At 37.0% G+C, this 22710-nt stretch overlaps 4 protein-coding genes across 5 annotated transcripts; 2 read left to right on the top strand and 2 right to left on the bottom strand.

The window, feature by feature from the left end:
* Positions 1-225: 225 nt before the first annotated feature.
* On the top strand, positions 226-4778 carry LOC112280482 (uncharacterized). Of its 2 annotated transcripts, XM_024516021.3 has the most exons (7): positions 226-444; positions 1341-1487; positions 1764-2142; positions 2506-2644; positions 2769-2830; positions 3032-3170; positions 3528-4778. In XM_024516021.3, the coding sequence occupies exons 3-7, from the start codon at positions 1823-1825 to the stop codon at positions 3735-3737; spliced, it is 870 nt and encodes a 289-aa protein (XP_024371789.1). In that variant the 5' UTR covers positions 226-444; positions 1341-1487; positions 1764-1822; the 3' UTR covers positions 3738-4778. The 2 variants fall into 2 exon arrangements, with proteins under 2 accessions (XP_024371789.1, XP_024371791.1); XM_024516023.3 differs by lacking the exon at positions 1341-1487.
* Positions 4023-5505, bottom strand: LOC112280481 (nifU-like protein 4, mitochondrial). Its single transcript, XM_024516019.2, has one exon. The coding sequence runs from the start codon at positions 5488-5490 to the stop codon at positions 4411-4413; it is 1080 nt and encodes a 359-aa protein (XP_024371787.1). The 5' UTR covers positions 5491-5505; the 3' UTR covers positions 4023-4410.
* A 3686-nt stretch (positions 5506-9191) lies between these two features.
* LOC112280700 (mediator of RNA polymerase II transcription subunit 17) lies at positions 9192-13997 on the bottom strand. The gene is made up of 9 exons (XM_024516510.2): positions 13758-13997; positions 12745-12952; positions 12525-12638; positions 12191-12276; positions 11651-12044; positions 10664-11074; positions 10274-10507; positions 9663-10033; positions 9192-9421 (listed from the first exon to the last, which is right to left on the bottom strand). The coding sequence occupies exons 1-8, from the start codon at positions 13832-13834 to the stop codon at positions 9704-9706; spliced, it is 1854 nt and encodes a 617-aa protein (XP_024372278.1). The 5' UTR covers positions 13835-13997; the 3' UTR covers positions 9192-9421; positions 9663-9703.
* A 2535-nt stretch (positions 13998-16532) lies between these two features.
* On the top strand, positions 16533-19697 carry LOC112280368 (uncharacterized). Its single transcript, XM_024515800.3, has 4 exons — positions 16533-17313; positions 17660-18100; positions 18240-18647; positions 18970-19697. The coding sequence occupies exons 1-4, from the start codon at positions 16831-16833 to the stop codon at positions 19666-19668; spliced, it is 2031 nt and encodes a 676-aa protein (XP_024371568.1). The 5' UTR covers positions 16533-16830; the 3' UTR covers positions 19669-19697.
* Positions 19698-22710: the final 3013 nt, after the last annotated feature.

Raw genomic sequence — 22710 nt, 5'->3', positions numbered from 1 at the left:
ATTATTGACCTTCCCACATGAAAATGAGGATGTTCATCTTCACCAGAGGCTCCATACAGGAAGTCCAACGAACGCAGATCAGCTATGAAACAACGACGCGTCCAACGAAACCACTACAATCGTCCAAAAATCTCGCTCGTCGGGGGTCTAGTTCGTCCAACCGCCCCCACCGACTCGGTCCCGTTCGTTGCCCTATTGACCCTTCTTCGTACGAAATACGAACAAAGCGAGGGAATGAGCGTTGTTCGGCCGCAATCGCATCGAATCAAACACAGAATTGCTGGTTGAAAGTGCGGTCGGAATCCTGGCATTAGCTACTTTTGTCTAGTCCGTGTCGTTAGGGGAAGATTGTTTAGCGGTGGGAGAGTCTCGTGCTTGTTTACCTACTGATGCTTCGTCGCCAAGGAGGTTGCGGTTGAATCCTTGTGGAAGAAGCTAGAACTGGTAAGTGCTTCTTCTTTGACAACAGGGTTGAATGTTTTCCACAGAATTTAAGTGAAGACGGTGTTGCTCATCGATTAGCTTTGCGTACGTTTGCATCCTGTTTTGTGAATCCTACGTGTTTTATGCTGGTGGTGCTTGTTTCGGCTTTAATCCTGGAGATGAGGTATAATCTTAAAAGCAAGATGCCTTCGTGGAATTGCCTCTGTTTTTGCATTTTGAGGCGGGAGCTTGAATTTGTTTGTATTCCATCTGGATTTCCGTTTTTGAGAGTGACTTTTGTGGTTTGGTGAGGGGAGTAGTTTGGCCAAGTGTTTTTGTACTTTCGAATCTATTAGTCTTTCTAGTAGTGAGTGCTTTTGGATGCAGCTGTTGATTTATACCGCGTCTATTTGAGGACTAGAACTAGTGTTTGGTGAGAACTGAACGTTGGCTTCACATTTGATGTGACATCATGTATAATGTGCGAACATATTCGTTGTGATCGAAATACATCCATGGGTACTGTTCTTCAGATGTTTTTCCTAGTGCTGATCTACTTTGGCATCATCACTACCATCACACCATTGCATTCGGCATCATTACATATTGTATGAATTCTGAGTGCTGCTCCATCACGAGAAACAATTACAATACATAGTGGTGGCTGGTGCCGCCTGTGTTCATGGTCACACATTAAAGTCCCAATCGATGTCGTCATAGTTCCGATGGCCGCTTGTCGCTGGGGATGATTCTTCTTCTCTGTTTTTAAACGCTGCTGAGTGTGGTTCGGAACTTTTTTTTCTGTTGGTAGCTTCGCTCATATTGAACAAGTTCCTTGATATGGAAGTCACATAATGGATATGCTTCACACACCTGATTTCCTCATCTTGCGATATTGCGTCTTGAGGAGGTTTCAGGTTTTTTGCCCAAGCCCCGCATCAAATTTCATTAGCTCTAGTCACGGCAATAGAGCTGTCCAAGATTTTGTCCATTACACGAAGGCTCCCGCCCATACAGATTTTTCGGAAGTACTGCAGTGGCTGAAGCTTCAGTATTCCAATAAGGTGGGTGGATATGGCATGAGTGTATGCGGTGTAAGAAGTTCATCTAGCACAAAAGAAAGGAAGAGAAGGAGAGAAAGCGATGGTGAAAGGAGCATCTTTTTAGGCACTAACACAACTAAGTATCTTAGGAATGCCAGGTCTGGATCAAAACATTAGAGATAACAACGTTACGAAGGAATCCACAAAATCAGGTCTGTTACGTTTGTGTGCATCAAAACGTATTGTCTTGTCCGTATGTGTATATATGAGTTTGCTGTTATTTGTCGTTAATTTCAGATGTTGGCGCGAGCAAAAAAACTAGACAGGAACAGTATGACGAGGTGGCAGGTAGTTCAATGAACTCTCAAGAAACGAGCACGATGGAGAACACTTTAAGCACAACTAGGAGCGAGGAGCGGTGGTTCCCATATGGCGATTGTTTCAAGCTTGACGACGAGAAGACTGTGACAAGTTCTGAATTGATCTCAATGCTGTCTCCTTTTATATCAGATGAACGCAAGCAAAGAATTGAGCGAGTTGTTGCAAACCGCACATATTCTGTATGCATTGCGGTTGAGGGGCTTTTGGAGCTTGGCAACATCTCCGCTGTCTTCCGCTCAGCTGACGCTCTGGGATTTCAATCTGTTCACGTTATAAGCACCGAGACCAAGAAGCGGTAAGCTTCATAATCTGCGCTCGTTTACATATTGTAGAGTTTATGTGTGCATGTGATAAAATGGAGTGGCTCAGGTGACAACTGCCACCAGACGAGTGGTATCTCTGAAAATGTTCTAGCATCTTCGAATATTTGTTGTAGACCCTTGTTATCCACTTTTATGCTAGTTTTCATGGTATACTTGGTCTCGTACGAAAGAAAATTGTAGGCACAACACCGTCTAATATCGGTTTTCAATAGCGACTTCTTTCATTTTCATGGTTGAGTATCACTCGTAGATTTGTGGAGTAGCTCGGAAAGGTCATCAACTTGTACGATTGTATGTGCTGCTCTTAGTATCACTTCTACTGGGATATTTGGCAGATACAAGAAGAACCGGAAAGTGAGTAGGGGCTCAGAGACGTGGTTGGATGCAGAGATGTGGGAGAACTCAAGTGATTGCATTGCCACTTTACGGAAACGGGGTTATCGTATTGCCGTCACACATATCGCCCCTAATACGGTGAGCTTTCATGAACTATATCCGCTGTACCTGCAACATGCTTATTTTCTTATTTTTTCATTTTTAGAAGATTGCACAATTTCTGCTTCAGGCTGCTGTTCAAGTTGTGGCTGGTGACTAACAGGTATCTATTCAAGACATGGACTGGACCATACCAACGGCTGTTATCTTCGGTAATGAGTATAAGTGAGTTCAGAGAATTTCTGGACTATAAGTCCCAGAAATATCTCGTCTTCTTACCCACATTTAGGCTCTAAGATTTGAAACGATGAAGCATTCCAATAACTCCCTATTCGTGTATATTCTTGTTGGTCATTAAGTCATCGAGGGTTAACCGATGGCCCCTAATGCTTATTATGAGATCATAGAAATCGTTTCTTCATGCAGGGGTGCAAGCGAGGAAGCAGTCAAACAATCTGACATCCGGTGTTGCATTCCTATGGGGGGCATGGTGGAGTCTTTCAATGTCTCAGTTGCTGCCGGAATAATAATGCATCATGCTGCCCACGACAGAATTATCCGCTCTGTAAGCCAACTTTCTTATCACTTCAATTTTGTTTGACGTTTGGTGTTTCTTTAAGACTTGTTCACAAGGTGAATGAGATACCTACTCTTCTACTAGTGCTTGTAAAATCAAAAACAAAACTGGAGCAATACGTCATGTATGATTGTTACAGAATATTTTTTTCCGTTGCGAATACATGTGTGTTATTGAGATAGCAAGAGCAGAATTCCTTTTCATTTGAGAGTTTCAAATAGCTCGGGAGTTAATGATATCTGCTCGTAGTCTCAAACTCGTCAAGACACTTCATGTTTTTATTTCATTTGCTAAGCACATCCAATCAAGTGCTAGAATGTTCTTATGACTAGTTATTCGTTCCAGGGAACGCATGGAGACATACCACCGCAACACAGAAAAATATTGGAAGCTGAATTTTACATGCGGCACAATAATTACAAAGCTATTCCTATTACAGACCGTCTACTTGGGAAGAAGCCGAAAGCTTCAGATAACCTATCGACGCGAATATTCAGTGACGAGTTTCTGGCTAGTCTCGAAGATGACGAAGATCCAGAAAACTCTGAAGAGTAAAGACGTCGGAATGCTTCTGCTGCATGCTTCTATATTCCCATTGCCTACTGGCGACTATTCTGTAAACTTAGTACCAAGCGCAGTCGTACAGTTACTTCCTAGGTTCTTTGTGAGTAAGCAGCTTACTGCAACAGTACATACCAGAATCCCCATAGTGAACACCTTCATTTGAAGAGCAAATGGGTGCACGTGTACTGCCGCAGCAGTCTCTTCTTTCTCAGAAAATATTAGAACCGATGTTGTGGACAAGGTAGTATATCATCAACGTTCCATTGTAGGTCTTCCTTATCCCAAACCACACTATATCCGATTCATTGATTTTTTTCGGCAAATCGGTTTTAGAGTAGAACCAATAGAATATTGATTCACTCTAAATAAGCTCTTCGGCCTACACACAAAACTGTATCCTACACTGAGAAGTAAAACCCTGTCAGCTAATTCCAAATCAACTCTGCCAAAACTTCGGCAGATTGCTCGTACTAGAGTTATTGTAACTGTACAGACTGAGAGGTTTAAGTATGCCGCTATGAATGGATAGCTATGACTAATTTCTACCAAGTTAGATATTTCACCAGACTTTCAAAACGGGAACGATACTTGGTGGTGTGATAGGAGCTTGGGCATTGCTCACATTAAACATTTCCAAGAACACTGAAGAAATCGGAGACCCGACTCAACCGGCAGCATTTGTTTCTTCGTCTGAATCCTCGTCATGAACTTCTTGCACGCCTTTCACCTCTGAGACATAATGCATCAACATGTTCTCAATGCCAGATTTCAAAGTGACAGCTGAGCTTGGACATCCGCTGCACGCCCCTTGCATCTTCAGCGACACTATTCCCGACTCCGGATCGAACCCTCGGTACTCAATGTCGCCTCCATCATCTTGCACAGCGGGGCGAATCCGAGTCTCAAGCAACTCCTTAATCATAGCTACCGTCTCGTCATCATCCTCGTGTATGGCAGTATCCGAAGCTTGCGACTGTGTGTCATAAAAAAGTGGCTGCTTCGTTGCGTAGAAATCCATAATGGCGGCAAATATCTCCGGCTTCAAAATATCCCACGACACGTCCTCCGACTTCGTCACAGTCACGAAATCAGCACCAAAGAAGACTCTGACCACACCGTCGACGATAAAGATCGATTTCGCCAACGGGGATGCCATGGCTGCACGAGAATTGGGAAAGTCCGAGCTCCCAACTTCCATTACAGGCTTCCCGGGGTAAAACATGAGCGATTGAGGGTTTGGCGTGGACTCCACTTGTATAAACATACCCCGCCGCTGCGCACCTCGCTGTGGCAGCGGCGACATTAGCAGGGAACTGTACGCATTCCGATCGGAGAAAGACCAACCCTGATGCATCACTCCAACGGCACCTACGCCCGATCCCCCATCCTTACTTGCCGATTTCGAGATCAACCTCCTCGCCGTGACCCGCTCGCTCTCCAGAACCAAGGGCCGCACTCCCACCCTCCTCCCTAACACCTGCACAGCTCGAATCCATGTCGCCATCTCTATTCCACCACAACCAAACCAAACCAAACTGAAAACAATAAACCCCGAAACCCTAATTCGGATAAAATGGCCCACGACTCTTGACGCCTTGTTGAGGCAGAGGCTCCGACGTTCCCCCAAGGGGAAGGGGCCCTGCTTGGCTTGTTCCCAGTACCAGTGCCCTCGTTCGCACCGAATTGGGGCATCTTTGAACTCACATTGTTCGTTGCGGAGATTCGATCCTCTGATTTGCTGCATTTTGGTGGAATATGGTTTGTTCAAAATGTGATGGGTGTAGTAATATGAGCAAGAATTTCATAGAATTTTGACCAAATCAAAGGTTATGCACTGGGTTGCAAAATTGATCAACCTTTTGGAATGTTCTTGTGTTCAGTTGATTATGCAATTTTTTACTTGTAATGTTTTTTAGCTAACAATTATATGTGTATGTATAAAAAATATAATAGCTTGATATATGCTTTATTTGTAATTCATAGATTCTACCTTTTCTTTAAAAAAAAAAAAAAAAAAAAAAAAAAAACTGTATGAAATGGTTTTTTAAAAAATTAACCTTAATCTTAAGTCACATATTAAAAACTTTTTAAAAACATATTGTACCAATTAAATTATTTAAATTTTAGGTAAAATATATTTTTTCATAAAAAATAATTATTCTATTAATGAATTTTCTAATTTAGAAGTTATTGATGAATTATATGTATATGTATATATATATATATACAAAAATATTAAAATGACCCACACATTTATTAAATCCACCCACTCTATTCTAACCATCATTAGCAAAATGGATCATCTCCAAAAACCATCATTAGCAAAATGGATCATCTCCAAAAACCATCATTATAATCATGGTTCACATCCCAACCCCTCTTGTTCCCAACCCTCTCTCCATTTGTTCCCAACCTTCTTCATCTCAACTCCCCCTCATTCCTTCTTGTTTTCTACAATAGGATGGATAAATTTGATACATGGGTGGATCATTTCAATATATATATATATATATATATATATATATAATTTCATGTAATTTATTCTTTTGTAAAAATGATATTTTTTATATTAATTTTAAAACATAATGTTTTACAAAAGAATTTGAAATTACATAAAATTCAAATTTCAAAATTACATGAAATTTAGATTTTTGAGCTACTATAGAGGCATATATATATATATATATATATCCTTATTTAAATTCAAGTTAGAAATATATTTAAAAAGCCTTAAGTACTTGTTTATACACACATCTTTTAACAAGATTAAGTTCATATTTAGTTTTATGAGTGCTTTTCTTGAATCTTGTTAATTTCAAAGCTCGTAAGCTGTCTTGTATCTTAACATAACCATTATAGTATTTTGTATGTTTCAACATGATTTTGTCCTTCATATGACTTGTCAATCTTTGTTTATATAGAACAATTTTTTCATATATATTTTTAAGTTGTGTTCTATTTTCAGTAATTTAAAATAAATAAATAAATAAATAAATAAAATGAAGATGTATTGAATCTATTTTTCTTGTTTCTAAAAAATATTAGAATATATTATAAGTTTACAATCACCTAATTCTAAGCTAATATCATATTAAATTAATTTATAATCTTATATATTTTAATATTCTTATTATAATTAAATTAGAAAAAATATATTATAAAAATAAAAATGATTAAAATATTTGGCATGTACAACAAGTAAATTAATTCCGCGTTTCTATGAGAAATAACTGTGTTTTTTTAAGAGCTATAAAGATGATGAGAATTATTTTAATATGTATCAATCTATAAAATATTTATTTAGAAAAAATAAATTATATAAAAATGTATATTTTAAATTATTTATCTTTAAATAATTATTAGAAGAATTATATTATAAAATTTAAAACTTAGAAAATATATTAACTATATCTAATTTATCAATAGATGGTGTTTGAAGTAGAAAAAAAGTGGTTAAAAAAAACTTCAAGAAATATTAATGAAAGATGGTAGATAATCTATTTTTACTTAATATGCCTATTTTTACCGAATTATTAAGTTACTATTAAAAAATATAAAATTAATCACTTGTGTTGTTGATGTACGTATTTTTTTTTTTTTTTGTATTTTCCACAAGTTTGTTTAATTGAGCTTAACTATTGTGTTTTGATATTGATAAGTCAAATCAAGTTCAATAACTCTATTTTGGTATGAAGTAAGTTATGTAAGTTTATGAATTAATTGTCATCTGACTTGTATAAATTATGTATGATACTAAATAATATCAAATTTTAAAATTTTAAAATAAATATTCTATTTTTTATCCTAAGCTTGTCAAATTTTATATTTACTAGCCATTACCAATAAAATGATATAATTTTAAATTGTCTCTTTTAAAATAAAATAAATCAACTGGATATTTTAACAAATTTTGTTGAAGTTTGTTGAAGTTTTAAGGAGTAACATTATTGAGTTGAAAATATATTAGTTATGTTTATAAGTAAGTATTTTTTTTCAATTTAGGTTTCTTGACATTCTTATATGTAATTGCATTAATAATAAGATTTACAAAGTTTGCATCTCTATTCAATTCAACTCCACACCTTTAATTTGTCATCATGTTTTTTATTTTTGACTTCATATTTCTTTTAATTTAGCAATGGTTTTATACAATGGTTACCATTCCTACATTTGTTGCTACATTTATGTAACTTTATACAATGTAGTACTTCAATCATTATTTTGATAATATTATTGAAACAAGGTATTAAATGTATTACTAATCTATGTGATATAAATTACTCAATAATGAGAGTGTTGTTTGAGAAGGTAGAGCTTTATTAATGCTTATTGTAACCTTGTCTAAATGATTAATATATGATTTGTTCAAAACAAGTCATATTGGCTACAAAAACTTTTCTACTTTACTCTCGTTCAACTATGCAAGAATGGCTTTATTACTAATCATCGTAATTAAAAAATTTCTTTATAGCTATGTTTTATATTAAATAAATATAATAGATGAGCTTTGAATAATATATATTAATCATTTTTTGTATGTAGAAATAACTATGACAATTATATTCAAGCAAATTTATTTCTAATTCCAAGATTTCTTAATTAAAAAATATAATTATTCTATATAAATAGCTAAATTCAAATTCTTGGATGTTTTATAACTAAAATATTTCAAAAATATGTGGTTTTTGGTTCTACTTAATGTTCTCTTAAATCATTGGATTTACATCCACATGTAGAAATTCTATAACTTGTTATAAAATGTTGTAGTACATCTTGCATCAGGAATAAGATGTGAGTGGATTTATCTACAATAGAAGAAACCATGCAATATGAAAGATAGAATGTTTATTCACACTCTATATTGTTGGATTAGTTTCAAAAAGTAGAAAACTTTGCACAGTAAAAAAATGCAAGAAATAAATATAATAACAAATCTACTTCTATGTTGAGAGAGGAAAAACATATATATCAAGTTCTACATTTGTATAAAAAAATATTAAAATTATATAATTTTAGATATTTCATTCAATTACTTATGTATTACACCAAAATTTTCTTTGGAACTATAGGTGCTTCAAAACATGCTTATATACATGTGTGCTTAGTTCATTTTTAAATTTGTTGTCTAAATTTTTAACAAAAGTAATTATTTCAAAACAAACATGTCAAAAGGCATTTAATTTAGCACCTCGTAAATCTTTCAAATCAGCTTGTTGCATTCTCTGTTATCATAATTTTGCTACAGAAAAACAATCTCTAAACAAGGAGAACTTAAGGAGTGGGCTCTTGTCACTACATCAGCCATTAACAACAATGTATAGTCAGTCTACTCTAGGTGATGAAGATGTTCCCTTTTAATGACATATCTTTAATGAAAAGGCAGTTCAATCTCTGTCAGAGACGCATCTCTAAAGCTATCTCTCGAAGTCACCCTGTGCATGTGAATTATGGGTAAAAGAAAATTAAATTAAAAAATGCCCCACCATTGAAGAGTACTCTCACAATTTACTTGACAATAGCTGATTATATTGCCATTGTATAATGAGTTTCCGGGTAATGTACAAATGTAGGAACGTTGAACGTTCAGAATTGCATTGGAAAAGAACCGCTCGCATGTATTTGACATGATAAAGTACGTATACTTGAAAACCATCCACTGGTACAACAAGCTCTTTCTGCAAGTGAGAAAGTCAATTGTTAGTGGACCACCAAGATAGCGATTCCAAAGCTTCTCTAATACATTATGGCACCATATCACATTCAGGAAGTTCGATACACATGGCGAAAGTTAAATTGGATTCATGGATGAGACACAAAAGACAAATCAGGATAGGATAGCTCCTGAACCCAATAAATATTGGAATGCAAAGAAAAACAAGAACATGAAAATCAGACATATGGCTATCAAAAACTTACACGGAATCTTCAATCAAGCGCCTGCGTGATGATCAAATTTATTAAGCTCCAAAAAAACCTTCGCCGCGTAGAGAAGCATCACCAGCAGGTTTTACATCCAACTTCTCATTCATAAGATCAATAACAATAGCCCTGAGTGTCTCTAACGGCAAGGGACCCAGAAACCGTGATGTAGCATCAGAATCTTCTGTTCTGCTGCCTGATAGCCTCAATGACCAATTTATAGTGTGGGATTTAACTGCTGGAGACGCAACAAGAGAAACATCCTCAAAGTTATCCAGTTCAAATGTAATACTCAGAGAATCGAGGCGAGCTTCCACACCCATGCCTGATGCTTCAGCATGCAGCCAGGTCACCAAATGGGCTGCCATCTGCCAACAAACATCAGCTATCAATCTCTGCAGAAACTACACAAACATGATGCAGTGTAATACAATCGTTGTAAACGGAGTCCAGTCAAATTTCTTGCTCTTTAGAATCTGAATTAAGGCTGCTACTCAACGGCCAAGTAATTGTAAGCCCGACAGCAGGGAAAAATACACAAAACTTAGACGGTATAACCCAAACACAACTAATGGGTGTGAGAGTTGGAACAGGAAGTAATGAATTACCTGAAAGAGGAGGAAGGGTGAGAGCTCTGACAACGTACATGCTGTTGAAGTCAGTCTGTTACCATTTCCAGATGGCAGTCCTGCAATTGTCAACATGTCTTCTCTCAACACAACACTAGCCTGCCATCTGCCCAACAACGCTGAATCCGGAACATCTAACCAAAGATCCCAGGTTGACACCTGAGCGTGCCATGTGGGATGTGATATAAACCGGAGCTCTGGAACTCCATGAACCTACATCCATTGAAAATTCATCAGTAAAACCCATCGAAGCCACCAGAATAGATGAGAACAGAACCAAGCAATCTCAACAAAAGCATGACCACAATATCAAAGCTCAAAAGGTAAACTTGGAGAGGTTATTCGCGAAGAAGTATCCAATGTACTCACCTGTTTCTCAAGCACTGAAATAATTTTGTCACTCGCAACACGGTGTTTCATGATAGCTGAGACATGCTTGACCAATCCAGCTGACTCGGCATATCCATCCTTATGTTTTCCCGTCTCCTTAGAAAGTGCATTATCATCCCTCCCATGCAGATGACGCTGGTAAGCCTGCTGCAAGCAGACACTCAGACTTCCTTCATTTGGGAGCAGCCTCGGATTCTGATGATCTGGTGTTCTAGGAGCAAGAACCTTATCTGACCCTTGAGATTCATCAGCTATAGGAGCCATGGGAGTGAGGTGCACGTTAAGAGAGGCAGCATTGCCCAAACTCAGCTGCAGACATGTGTCGCTAAGGCCAGTGACGTTTATGTAAGGCGATAATGACAATGCCTGCCGTCCAACCCACTCGAACACCTGAGGGCCAAAAATTAGCATTATCAATACAGACCAACTATAGGCTGGTTACAGACATGTTAGGAAACTGCGGACGATTTCAGGGATTTAAAAAATACCAATGAACATTTGTCAGCACGTTGAATTTAATCGAATTCAAGTCACGTGTAAATTCAATACCTTGAGTGCATATTTCAGGGATTTTAAAAATATGGTACTTTATTAGCGGTGATGTTTCTACAAAGACCAAATATGGAGGTAAGAACGCATATTGATCAGCTACTTGACCCGCTTCTAGAGACAAAATTTAAATTGTTTTTAACAAAGTTGAGTGATTGATTTTAAAAAGTACTGGTGTGGCCTCTTGTAATACTATGGTCCACATAATACAAAGACTCTAATGTAGAACAGAGGCCAACCATTGTACATTTAGACACTTCATCAAAAATAGCTCTGTTAGACATGATACTTCCAGCTGAACAGTCCTTAACAGCCATCTCAGGTACACTAACACCTCAACATCTATACAAGCCTGATTGGAGCTGAGACCTATATAAGCCTGACATGTGATCCTCCAGCCAGACAAGTATCACACACCTGAGCATCGAAGTTAGCAGTCTGAATTTGCCGAAGCATAGCTTGAGTTCTTGTGGCGCCCCTGTCTACACCTGGTCCAACGCCCCTCTCCCCCGGCTTAGGTGCTTCTGGCAAGACCGTAGCATCAGACGTCCCCTCTTTACTAGTAGCTGACAAACGCTCTGTATCTTTCCCAAATTTGAACGGAGCTGGCGTTGAGAGAAGAGTAACATGCAGGGACGATAGAGTGAGTGCAGCGGGAAGATGAGCTGTTAACAAGCCTACTGAGTTCTGCTCAAGTGTTATAAGACAAGGGGCGCTTTCAGAAGTTCCTACATCAATAGAGAACCCTGCACTGCCACCTGGACCAGCTGCTACTCCACGTTGCCGCTTGACTTTCCAGTTCCGCTGAAGTCTTTTATTGGAGTTCACACAAAGTCATTGGGTGTCAGGAACGGAGGTAATGTTCAACGTTTCGATTCTGGCCATTATCCTAACGAAGTGCTCTCGAAGTTGCCACCCACGACATACATAATAGTGCATACGACGAAAAGAACATACCTCATAAGAGCCCCATAAAAAACTGCCTCTCTTTCAACTTGTTGCTCCAATGATTGTGCCGAACGTTTTAAGTATTTTCCCACATTCTGAACACATTACCGAAGCCACGATGGTCTAAAAGCCAAAAACTTCCTTGGACGCATCATGTACTCATCCACGTTGACCATTTTCCTATTGTCATGCTCCGGACAATGTCTTATAACATAACTACATAACATCGCTACTGCGAGAGAGAGAGAGAGAGAGAGAGAGAGAGAGAGAAGGTCATGTTTTATTTGCTGCAGTACGACCCCTACATTGTTATGAAAGATGTGAACAGTGACATTAAACTCACACGAAAGTGATGGAGTTTAGAGGAGGCTCGCAAGGCCACGTCAGAGCATATCTCCTGCGGCTGTAGTTTTGGTCTTTCCATCCTTGCAACAGCCACTGCTTCGCCTGCTTCCACCTGGTCGAGTCATCCAGCTTTCGTTAGAATACTATACTCTCAAGTTCAAGTAAGAAATCAATGACACATGAAAGAGTGCGATTGTATCATGCTTGAGAAAACGAACATGATTGATCATGTCAAGGATGATTGCCAACTCGTGGTGCGCCTGCTGCAAATGGTCTACAAGTCCTTGCCAAGGCCACACTTGAACTATCTCCTTTTCTTTCTCCTCTTTTTTATTGCCATCTTCCTCTTTCTTTATTTTTTTAAACTCTTGACCAAAGTCAAGTCGACCTAGCAATGCAAGAGATTTTTCCTCTTGACTTGGCTCTCTGCGCAATCAGACATCCAACCAGGAGACTCAAAAATCTACAACTAAATATGATTATAGAATTAAGTAGTCGAAGATTCAAACACAGTGAATAGACCAGTCGCACTTGGTGTGAAGAGTAACTTCCCAATCTCAAACTAGGTCAGTGTTCCTTTACCTACCCTGCATTAGCAATATGGATGTTACCGTTCTCTTAAAGAACATTAGAACTGACGTAGAAAAACACTTACTAGTTATTTTTGTTATATTCAACGAGCTCCATACCTTGAACCTCAACATCAACGTGCAGCAGAAGGGAGCCCTAATTACTGTTACTGTAGCCAGACTTCACGACTTTGCACTCCCGAGACAGCTACAAAGAGAGAACAAAGTGTACCCTAAAAATATGTGTAAAACCCTGTCGTTCGACCTCCAAATTGTGCAGTTCCAGCGAAACCATGGGAGCAATGTTCCTTCCTACTTAGATTGCTTCAGTAATAAGCTGTTCGCTAGTTAGAAAGGGTTGCAATTAAGAGTCTTCGATGCCTTGCAGGTGCAAAACCCGTAATATTAGCAATAATAACAAATCCGTTTTATTTGAACAATGGCAATGCTCCATTGAACCTTATTCTCCATTAATCACATGAACACCAATCCCACGATTGCTCCCCGGCCCAGACCTCAATTCCCACTACTTTGCAATCACAGCATTTTTGCGTGCAGGTGGCTAGATTCAATTACACCCCATTATATTGCAAGAAGTAACATCCTCAAATAAGAGAAGAAGTAGTAGAAGAAGAAGAAAGAAGGGGAAATAGGGCACTCACGGCGGAAGAAGCTCCGTGCCACTCTCCTCCATAGCCAGCACCCGTTTCAGGGGCAAGGGGTCCAAAGAGACCTCCATCTCGCCGAGCTGTAGTCAGTGCGCGTGTGTCTCTCGCTCCCTCACCCTAAACAAGCGAAGATTGCAACTCTGATGCTGCAATTGCACAGATCCTGCTACTGCGAGTGGAGCTTGGCGGCAATCCTCTTCTTCGTTGCGTCTCTCACTCGCCCAGAAAGCGAAAGCGGAGACGAAAATGATGAAGCGCCCGCCTCATTGAGCATCGGCGCCCGACCACTCTCCACCCCTCGAACGGCGTCCTGTGGTCACTTCCACAACACTGGACCACGAACCATTCAAACATAGGGCACCAAAACATGCATTGGGTTTTCATTTACATCAGATTGGTGAACATAATGTGTTGTTTTTCTAGCGTATTTTGAGTTTAATTTTCTAATATTTTTCAAGTACTGTTCTCAATTAGAAAAGAAAAGGAAAAAAGAAACCCCAAAAACAAATAGTGAATGTACAATTTGGTGATGTTAGTGTTAATTGATTTAACCTTTGGGAGTTGTAAGAGTGGCATGATCCTACCTTAAATGTCATGAAAGTACATGTTTTGTAAAATTTATGTAGTACAAGGTGCCTATTATTTTATTTGGCAGAAATTGTCAGCGTGTTGTGTTTATTAATTTTTCAACCTTCACGTGTTTTGTAAATTTAGTTAATGTTGTCAAGTCTAAAACTCAACACACAAAAATGCACATGTATTATGATATTAGAAAAAATGACAATACTATTCTAACACAAAATTTCAAAAATACATACATGTTATTCAAAATTTAATGATTTCCATATAATATTTATTGATAAGAAAATATCATATTTTTCAAAGATATGCAAATATAAAGAATAATGTTTTCATTATGCTTACCAAAATAAACAATAATATAATAAAATAATTAGCTTATCTATAATAGCTATGAAAATATTTAAGAACCTATATATATATATATATATATATACATTCTTTTCTTAGATACATTTCTATATATTAAATAGAATTAAGCTAGTAAAATAAATAAAATTATTGACTAGTAATATATATATATATATATATATATATTATATTATATTATATTGTATATATATTGTATAATATAATATAATATAATATATTGTATAATATAATATATTGTATAATATAATATATTGTATAATATAATATATTGTATATATATATATATATATTATATATATATATATATATTATATATATATATATATATATATATATATTATAACTATGAAATGAATAATTTCTTGGTGTGACAAGTACTAGCAATTATTATGAAATTTAATGAGCCATAAGATCTCTCTCTCTCTCTCTATATAAATATATATATATATATATATATTTAATATATAAACTGTTTTTTAAAAAGATTAATATTGATACTATGTAGATAATCAAATCATTATCGAAATGTAAAAAATTCTTGTTAACACAGTTATTAAATATTATATTGTACTTTTATAAATATATATATATATATATATATATATATATTCATATAAAATTACAAATCTGTTGTTTTTTAACCAGTACATCACATAGTTCTCATTTCTTGTTGTTTTTGTCGGAATTTGATCCAATAAGTTACAAGTTTCTACTTTTATTCAATGTTTTGATATGACTTTATTTTCCTATGACGTGATTGTATTTATTTGAATTATTATTTATTGTCCTAAACTATCTTTATTGTTTTTTAATATTATTTGGTCCTATTACTACACACTAAAAATAGCAATTTTATTTATTTATACTAATGTATAATAACAAATAGATTATTATATCCTTGTGTAAGCAAAAACATTATAATAATTTATAAGTATATAAATGTTATCCATGACAATGTACATATTATAATCTATCCAAATTTATAAATTTATGAGCATTTTGTAAATGTTAATTTTAAAGAAAAAAATTGTGAATTTTTGTATCAAATAAGAGTGCCATATAGATTATATTTCTTTTTATAGACTCAGTATTTTTATTTTAAGTTTTATTTTTTTTGTTTTAACAATGTACTAGTCTCTTTTTTATGCACAAATATATAATAAAATGATTAAGATACTTATTTTTATTGCTTATGTTTTTGAAAACGTGTTTTATGGACTATTTTTTTACAAACTAATACTAAAATAAAAATAAAAAGAATTTAGTACCAATAAAAATAATTAATAAAGAAACAAACTATATATAATAACTTCAAGGCTTAGACATGATATTATTATTTTTAATTTGTATTATACATAGAGATAGAATTTTCTTATTAGAGTGGTTTATACCCTTTTAGCCTTCATATTCTAAGAAAAGTTAATTTATAAATTATTATTTTTATTATATTTATTTTAATCTATCAATTTTTAATTGTTCAATACTTGAATAAAAAATGATATTAATTCAAATACATAGATATAATAACAAAGATTGAAAATAGAAAAAAGAAAAAAGAAGAAGTTGTAATTGGAAAAAGGTACAACCCCACTACAACAAACAAGTCACTACTGTAAGACATAAAACAACATATCAAATAAAAACCAAAAAATAATAAAGGTAAAACAAAGTCTTGGTAATAAATTGTCTCACGTCTTTGTATGCGTCGTATGTTACGAAATACACACCCATGCAAAATTCATAAGATCATACATATACACATACACACATTGTTATACGTATACTGAGGCATGGAGCTGAGTGGGCAGGGAGACCAGACAGCACTGAGTGAACAGAGCTAGAGGAAGGAAGCGAAGAGGGAAGAGTATAGAGGATGGAGGATGGGGTTAGGGTTTCCACACCAGGCCCACCCCTCGAATTCTGCTCACTCTCCCTTGTGTTTGTGTTTTCTGCATAGCTGCCCTCTCCTCGCTGTGCGAATTGTGCTCAAAGGCCACGTTGCTCCTGTCTGTGCACCTTGAGCTCGAGCAATGCGGATGCCACATGAGATCATGTGACGAGATGAGCACTTTGTAGGTGTGAGGTTGTGTGCCCGTGGCTGTTTCAGGGATCCGGCATGGAGACGAGGATGACGCGCCTCGTTGTTTTCGCTTTCGCAATTGCGTTTGGAGCTTGGAGTTTGGGAGGTGTGGATGCGTATTACGGGTACGGACTGGAAGCTGCCATTTCTAAAGCAAGTGTTGATCCTTTGGCGGAGAATGACACATTTACCAGCTTGACTCCCTACCTTTTGCGTCTTCTTTCGCACCCTGTGAATTTCGATGTCGATAAGAAGAAGGAGGAGCTTTTGGCTTTAGAGTCCACAACTTTGTTGAGAGTGAAGCTGGTAGGTTTTAGCGAGGACCATCGCAGGCTCTCGCTGTTGCAGACGCAGCTGTCGAAATACATTGATACTTTGAATCCAGACGTTCATGCCAACGTCATCGGTCATGAGCCGCATCGTATGATGTCTAAGATTCGTATTTCTCTGGAAGTTGAGAAAATTCAAGGTGATCTTGGGGAGAAGATTCATGATGCTCTACATCAAGAAATAAGCAAGGTTCGAACAAAATCACAAGTTTATGGTTTCTTCCTCGTAATTTGTAGAGTGAAGCATCTCCAGCTCTATTGCCTGAAAGAGCTGATAGTCAATGTAGTTCCTGACAGTGCGAATTTCTTGCTACATATTTCTGTTGAACGTGATGGACACGCTAGGTGGTCGCATTTTTTATTTGAATATTTCACACAGATTCACAAGAAAGAATTGTGTTGAAAGGAACTTCTATCGAGTACGTTATGTACAAGAAAATGTTGCTAGTCTGTAACCTGTCCTGGACACTCTAGCTAGTTGCGACTTTGCCTTCGTTGTTAAATAAATTCTTGACCTCGGATTCTTCTATGTGCAGAGTAAGGTGTTGAGGACTGCTTGGCAGCATCATGAAGTGCGTTACGAAGTTGTCGACGACATTATACGAGCGCAGTTGGAAGATCCACTCCCATCTTATACAATTTTTCTTCTGAACCTAAAGCCTCAAACAAGAGGAAAATACGCTTATATTTACGGCGATGCGAGTGATTCAAATCACCAAACAAGATGTCTGGGGACTTTATGGACTGGAAAAAAGCGCTACATTTGGGTGGATCTTGCTGCTGGTCCTGTCGAATATGGTCCCGCCTCTTCTGGAGAAGGTTACGTAAAAGGGGAGATGCTTCCATTAGCTTCTTCGTATGGGTTGGGCCGTGAAAATGCGTTTGCAGCGGATTTAGCTTCTCTTGTGTGGAGTGCTGCGCAAATGCTGTTAGCTCCATCAGTGCGTATCCCAGTGACTTTTGAAGAGAATTTGGAGGTAAAAAGCAAAATATTGTTACACAAGGGTTGTCGGCGAGTAGTTTATTATTGCGCTGCAATGGGTACACTGTATGAGAATCAACGACTGTATTGCTTGTGGCATCATTACTAACTCAACTACTTGATGGTGGGCTCAGGTGCATTTTGTGCACATCAAAGGGGGTGTTGTTGAGCCTGATCCGCATGGGCTCAATTTTAAGGAAATTGAAGCTCATTTTTTAGAAGATCGAGCTCTGCTGTTCTCTCAACAGAAGCTAAAGTTCAAGTACGCGTCAGTCAAGCTTTTGGAGTGTTCTGAGTGTTCGGCAGCGTTCTCTCGCTCAATTCGAACCTACACATCACGTATCCACCTTGAGAGTTATGGTCTCTTCCTGGACGAGTATCTTGATTCGAAAGAACTCCATCAATTTCTATCAGAATTTGGAGAGAAGTTGGCGCAGGAGGGTGGTTTGGAACGACCAGCTGACGGAATGACCAGAGTTATCCCTGTGTATGTTTGGGATTTGGATGCGGAGAGGCAGTTGCTCTTGGACCGCTTTCATCAAGTACGCATATTTGATCACTTCATGCACATTAGAATCACGCTGAAATGTGTTTTGTGTAATTGTTTGGTAGCTTTCATAGTTGCATTCAACAAAATTTGAAATAAGGGTGACCAGAAATCAGTGAGTTTTAGAAGTTCCTCTCGACTATATTACTTACTCTCCTGACTAAATCACTTCGGTCATGTGTACCCCTCCTTACCTCATGGTCAAGCTCTGTTTTCACCACTACCTTCGCAGTTTATTTCACTTTGATTCGCGTGGGGTGCTAGGGGCCTTAATTTACTCTTTTTGTGACGTGTTTGTGTTTTCTGAATGTATGCAGGTCATGCCTTTCCGCGATATGGTAATCGCTGTTAGAACTATAGTGTCACAAGCGGTGGTTGAATACAGCTGTAATGGGCGACAACTGCTGACATCAACACGTAATCTAGAAAGACCGATAACTGGTGCTCTTCTCCAAAGTCTCTTTGGAGTGGCTCCCACCCACGTCACTTGGAGTTCTCAGCACAACAGCACATTGGTGGACTACCGATGGGGCATTGGTCATACTCCTTTTGGCCCATTTTCAGAGGGTTCTAGTCTGTCTTTTTCTCAACGAGATGCAGCTCGCAGGAATACAATCCTCACCATGCTCAATGCCACTATGTCAAATGTCCTGCACACCCTGGAGTCTATCAAAAATTACGGTGGAGAGAAGGAGCTCCTGGGAATGAAACACCATATGGAGTATACCCAAAGGTGGAATTTATTTGTGTATAAACTCAACAAGGTCATGACTGCGCTATCCCACTTTGAGTTTGACACTGCCCTGTATTTCTTGAAGTCATCGGAGCATGATATTTATGCCATTCATGCATTCGCTTTCCAGGGATCGTCAGAGTTAGAAGCTTCCTTGAAATGCTTCGAGGATCCTCCGTTCCCTTGGTTTTCTCTCTGTTTTGGGATAGTTCTTATAGTCCTCTTAGTGTATGCTTGGAACAAACGGGACAAATTTCTTGTGAATAAGAAAAAACGTTTTTAGTAGTAAAGTTCTTTCATCTCATTGCTTTAGCATGCCTGTTTTCACAGCACGTCTGAGCTACAGCCGTGTATTTACATGAGATTCCGGTTGCATCTTATGGAATCGTAGTGATGAAAAATGGAACCAGATTCATTTCTTATTTTAGGTGATTAGATAAGACTGCATGGCAAGGGATCATGTTTCATCAGAACCCCTTTTGTGAGGAGAACTCGTTTCGTTTCATCAGGCTGGATATGAAGGCACGATGTCTGGGTATATCATGTATTTTCTGTGTATACTTTCTGTTAAATGAAGAACAGAGAGGAACTTCAGCGTTCTGTGCTGCCTTCAAACCCTCCAGGTCATTTTATCTTCGGAAATAAAGGAGGCTTGTGCTCTTTCCACAGGAAGAAAGTCTTATCTGCGATGTATCCTACCAGGTTCCATGTATTTCTTCCTTCTACCGAGGTCCTGGTGATCTTTCATTGGAAGAATCTGACGAAAGAGCATTCAGACTTGCGAACCATTCAGACTTTCACATCTTGGTTTCATCATGCATCGAGGTACCGTGAAGGTGATTTGTGTATGATCCAAGCTGCAAAGAATCTCACCAACAACATGCTCTAAAAAAAAACTTATGGAGATCGAATTTCATTGTTGTAAACTCTTGTTGTGGATCTCAATAACAGATTAAAATCATAGGCAGAAAATGATCAAATTTTACAACAACAGTCAATTACTCTTGTTACTTGAGGGTTGATACAATAAATCTATACTTATATAGATTTTATAAAAAGTAATTGAATAATAAAGTACTTCAACTATGATAAAATAAAACCATGTTGTGGATGCATTCATGATATTGCAAGTATCCAGAATTTCACATGTCTATGTGATGAAAAACTGAAATGGCAAGAATAACAATATGATTTAAAGTCAAACTGAAGTATATCAGAAATTAATCAGATAAGATCATGGATTTATTTGATATAGATATGTTTTAGAATAAAATTTTCTTGGTGCAAAGTATATTACTTCAAATATGGCAAACAGATGATTAAAAAAAACCTAAAAATTGAAACAAAATTGAAATAGTCATTTAAGAATAAATTAATTCTAATCACATCTTGTACATTATTTAATTGGTTTAAATGAAGTAGAGATGAAGAATCAATACATAATGTAATTGAAAATTGGAAAAATATCATATATATCCCTTGAATATGCTGAAATATCAAGAATATCCTTGCATTCTTGATAATAAGAAATGTATTCTAGAATATGATAAGATATTACTAATTTGACAAAGGTGCAATAATTCTCATGGATTCTATTATTATTATTATTATTATTATTAATATGTAAGCCAAATAGTTCAAAATGCAATTTTGTCATCTGCTACTTAGAAAGATCAACTTCAATAATAATATGGAGGTTCCAATAGAAAGAAATATTCATTAACCTCCATAATGGAGGCTAATAAATATTTCTTTTTATTGAAACTATAATGCAAAGCAAAACTATATTGTCTTGAAGTCATTTTGAAGAAAATTATAATAAAAGACATAAAAAATGTTTTGTTTTAGATATATATTTTATTAATTTTTTCCTTTTCATACAATTGGAGGAACAAGCACTTATCTATGTGGCCCAAAATTATGGGCTTCAAGTAGCATCACTTTGTAGATAAGGAGAAGCTAGAGTTCTTCATTTATTTTTTATTTGTTGGAAGCTAGAGAAGTGAGAAAAATACTTTGGAAAAGGAAAGTGGGGATGTTTATTATAACCTAAGTGGAATGGTACAACCTAAATTTTGAGCTTCAAAGTATGTATATAGTCCTTGCTGCTTTCATGTAGGTGTCAAGGACAAAGACTCGATGAGGGAAAATATACAAAAAGGCTATCTCGATATAATAAGTCAAAATATAAACAAGTAGGTATATTAAAAGGAAACTGGAATGGCTATTGCCACAAGACAAGAAACTAAAGACTCTTGAACCTGGACTAGAAGCAAGAAAGGAGTTGACAAGAGTGAAGAAGCCTTCACTCTTGTCTCTATATATACTATCTAACTAGGGGCTACGTGGCGACGTTCTATAGGACCTCCAATATGTGTTGACTTTGTAGGACACATGCCTTGACTTACAAGGCAAGTTTTTCTATGTGTGGGCCACATAGTTAGCTTGATCTTCAAGCTAACAACATGTGTGGCACATGGCCAACTTGTTGACCACGTTTCTAATCCAAAAAGTCAATTAAAGACACCTATGAAGTCAAAGCAGCGTCCCGAAAGTTTCTAGGAAGCTTCTATATTAAATATTATAGAATTAACTTACTTTTATCTACTTTTACTTACTTCTACCTATTTCTATATGTAATTATTAGCTTACATGATTATGGCCGTGACATTACCCCCCCTTCTAGAGACGAGTTTCACAAGGAGCGGTCATCATATGTTGAGGAAATCTATGATGTGACGAATTGTATTCGCCACATACTCTGATCTCTGTTCTCTTCGAAGATGATTGATAGGGCCTCTCAACCATCGGTAGTGTCCCATACCACGGCGGGAAGACCACCCAGTTATTTGATCATTATTGAGGCCTTCGTAACTTCCTTCAAATAGAATATTTAGAACACCATGAGGAGTTGTTCCTACCTCTAGCAAAATCACCAAACATCGGGAGTCCCTTCCCAAATCGTGATACCAAACGCGTTGTATCTCACCATCTATTCGAGGAAGAATATGTCGTTCTTGAAGATGTTCATCTCGATTGCGTCGTCTTGAAGGTTGTGACAATCGTAATGTCTCATCCAGCAGGTCAGCAAACGAAGGTTCTTGAGTTGAATCCGCTGGTTGTTGGCTCTCCATCTAATTAGCGTCACAAATGCAAAGAAGTTACAAACAAGGATAGGAAATTGAATGTTATCTTGCCTCAATCTTGTCTCTTTTATAAGAGAGATTTTCATCTTGGTTTTGATGGATGTTGTTGATGAAAAACTTTGACTTTAGCTGATGCATTTGCTAGATTCTTGGATGGCTCCCATGTGCATTCACTAATA

The sequence above is a fragment of the Physcomitrium patens genome, chromosome 3 (genome assembly GCF_059467195.1).
Source record: "Physcomitrium patens ecotype Gransden chromosome 3, ASM5946719v1, whole genome shotgun sequence".
Lineage (NCBI taxonomy): Eukaryota > Viridiplantae > Streptophyta > Bryopsida > Funariales > Funariaceae > Physcomitrium > Physcomitrium patens.
Note: the sequence above shows the minus strand (reverse complement) of the source record. Positions and strands in the feature narration are given on the sequence as shown.

Bases quoted from the DNA above. Each gene is read 5' to 3' on its own strand.
- LOC112280482 (XM_024516023.3), top strand. From the start codon at position 1,823: ATGAACTCTCAAGAAACGAGCACGATGGAGAACACTTTAAGCACAACT. The intron at 2,645-2,768 runs GTGAGCTTTCAT...GGTGACTAACAG, and splicing joins CACATATCGCCCCTAATACG to GTATCTATTCAAGACATGGA. The intron at 3,171-3,527 runs GTAAGCCAACTT...TATTCGTTCCAG, and splicing joins ACGACAGAATTATCCGCTCT to GGAACGCATGGAGACATACC.
- LOC112280481 (XM_024516019.2), bottom strand. From the start codon at position 5,490: ATGCAGCAAATCAGAGGATCGAATCTCCGCAACGAACAATGTGAGTTC.
- LOC112280700 (XM_024516510.2), bottom strand. From the start codon at position 13,834: ATGGAGGTCTCTTTGGACCCCTTGCCCCTGAAACGGGTGCTGGCTATG. The intron at 12,953-13,757 runs GTGAGTGCCCTA...CTGATTGCGCAG, and splicing joins GGCACGGAGCTTCTTCCGCC to AGAGCCAAGTCAAGAGGAAA. The intron at 10,034-10,273 runs GTAATTCATTAC...GTTTGTTGGCAG, and splicing joins CACCCTTCCTCCTCTTTCAG to ATGGCAGCCCATTTGGTGAC.
- LOC112280368 (XM_024515800.3), top strand. From the start codon at position 16,831: ATGGAGACGAGGATGACGCGCCTCGTTGTTTTCGCTTTCGCAATTGCG. The intron at 17,314-17,659 runs GTTCGAACAAAA...TTCTATGTGCAG, and splicing joins TACATCAAGAAATAAGCAAG to AGTAAGGTGTTGAGGACTGC. The intron at 18,101-18,239 runs GTAAAAAGCAAA...TGGTGGGCTCAG, and splicing joins CTTTTGAAGAGAATTTGGAG to GTGCATTTTGTGCACATCAA.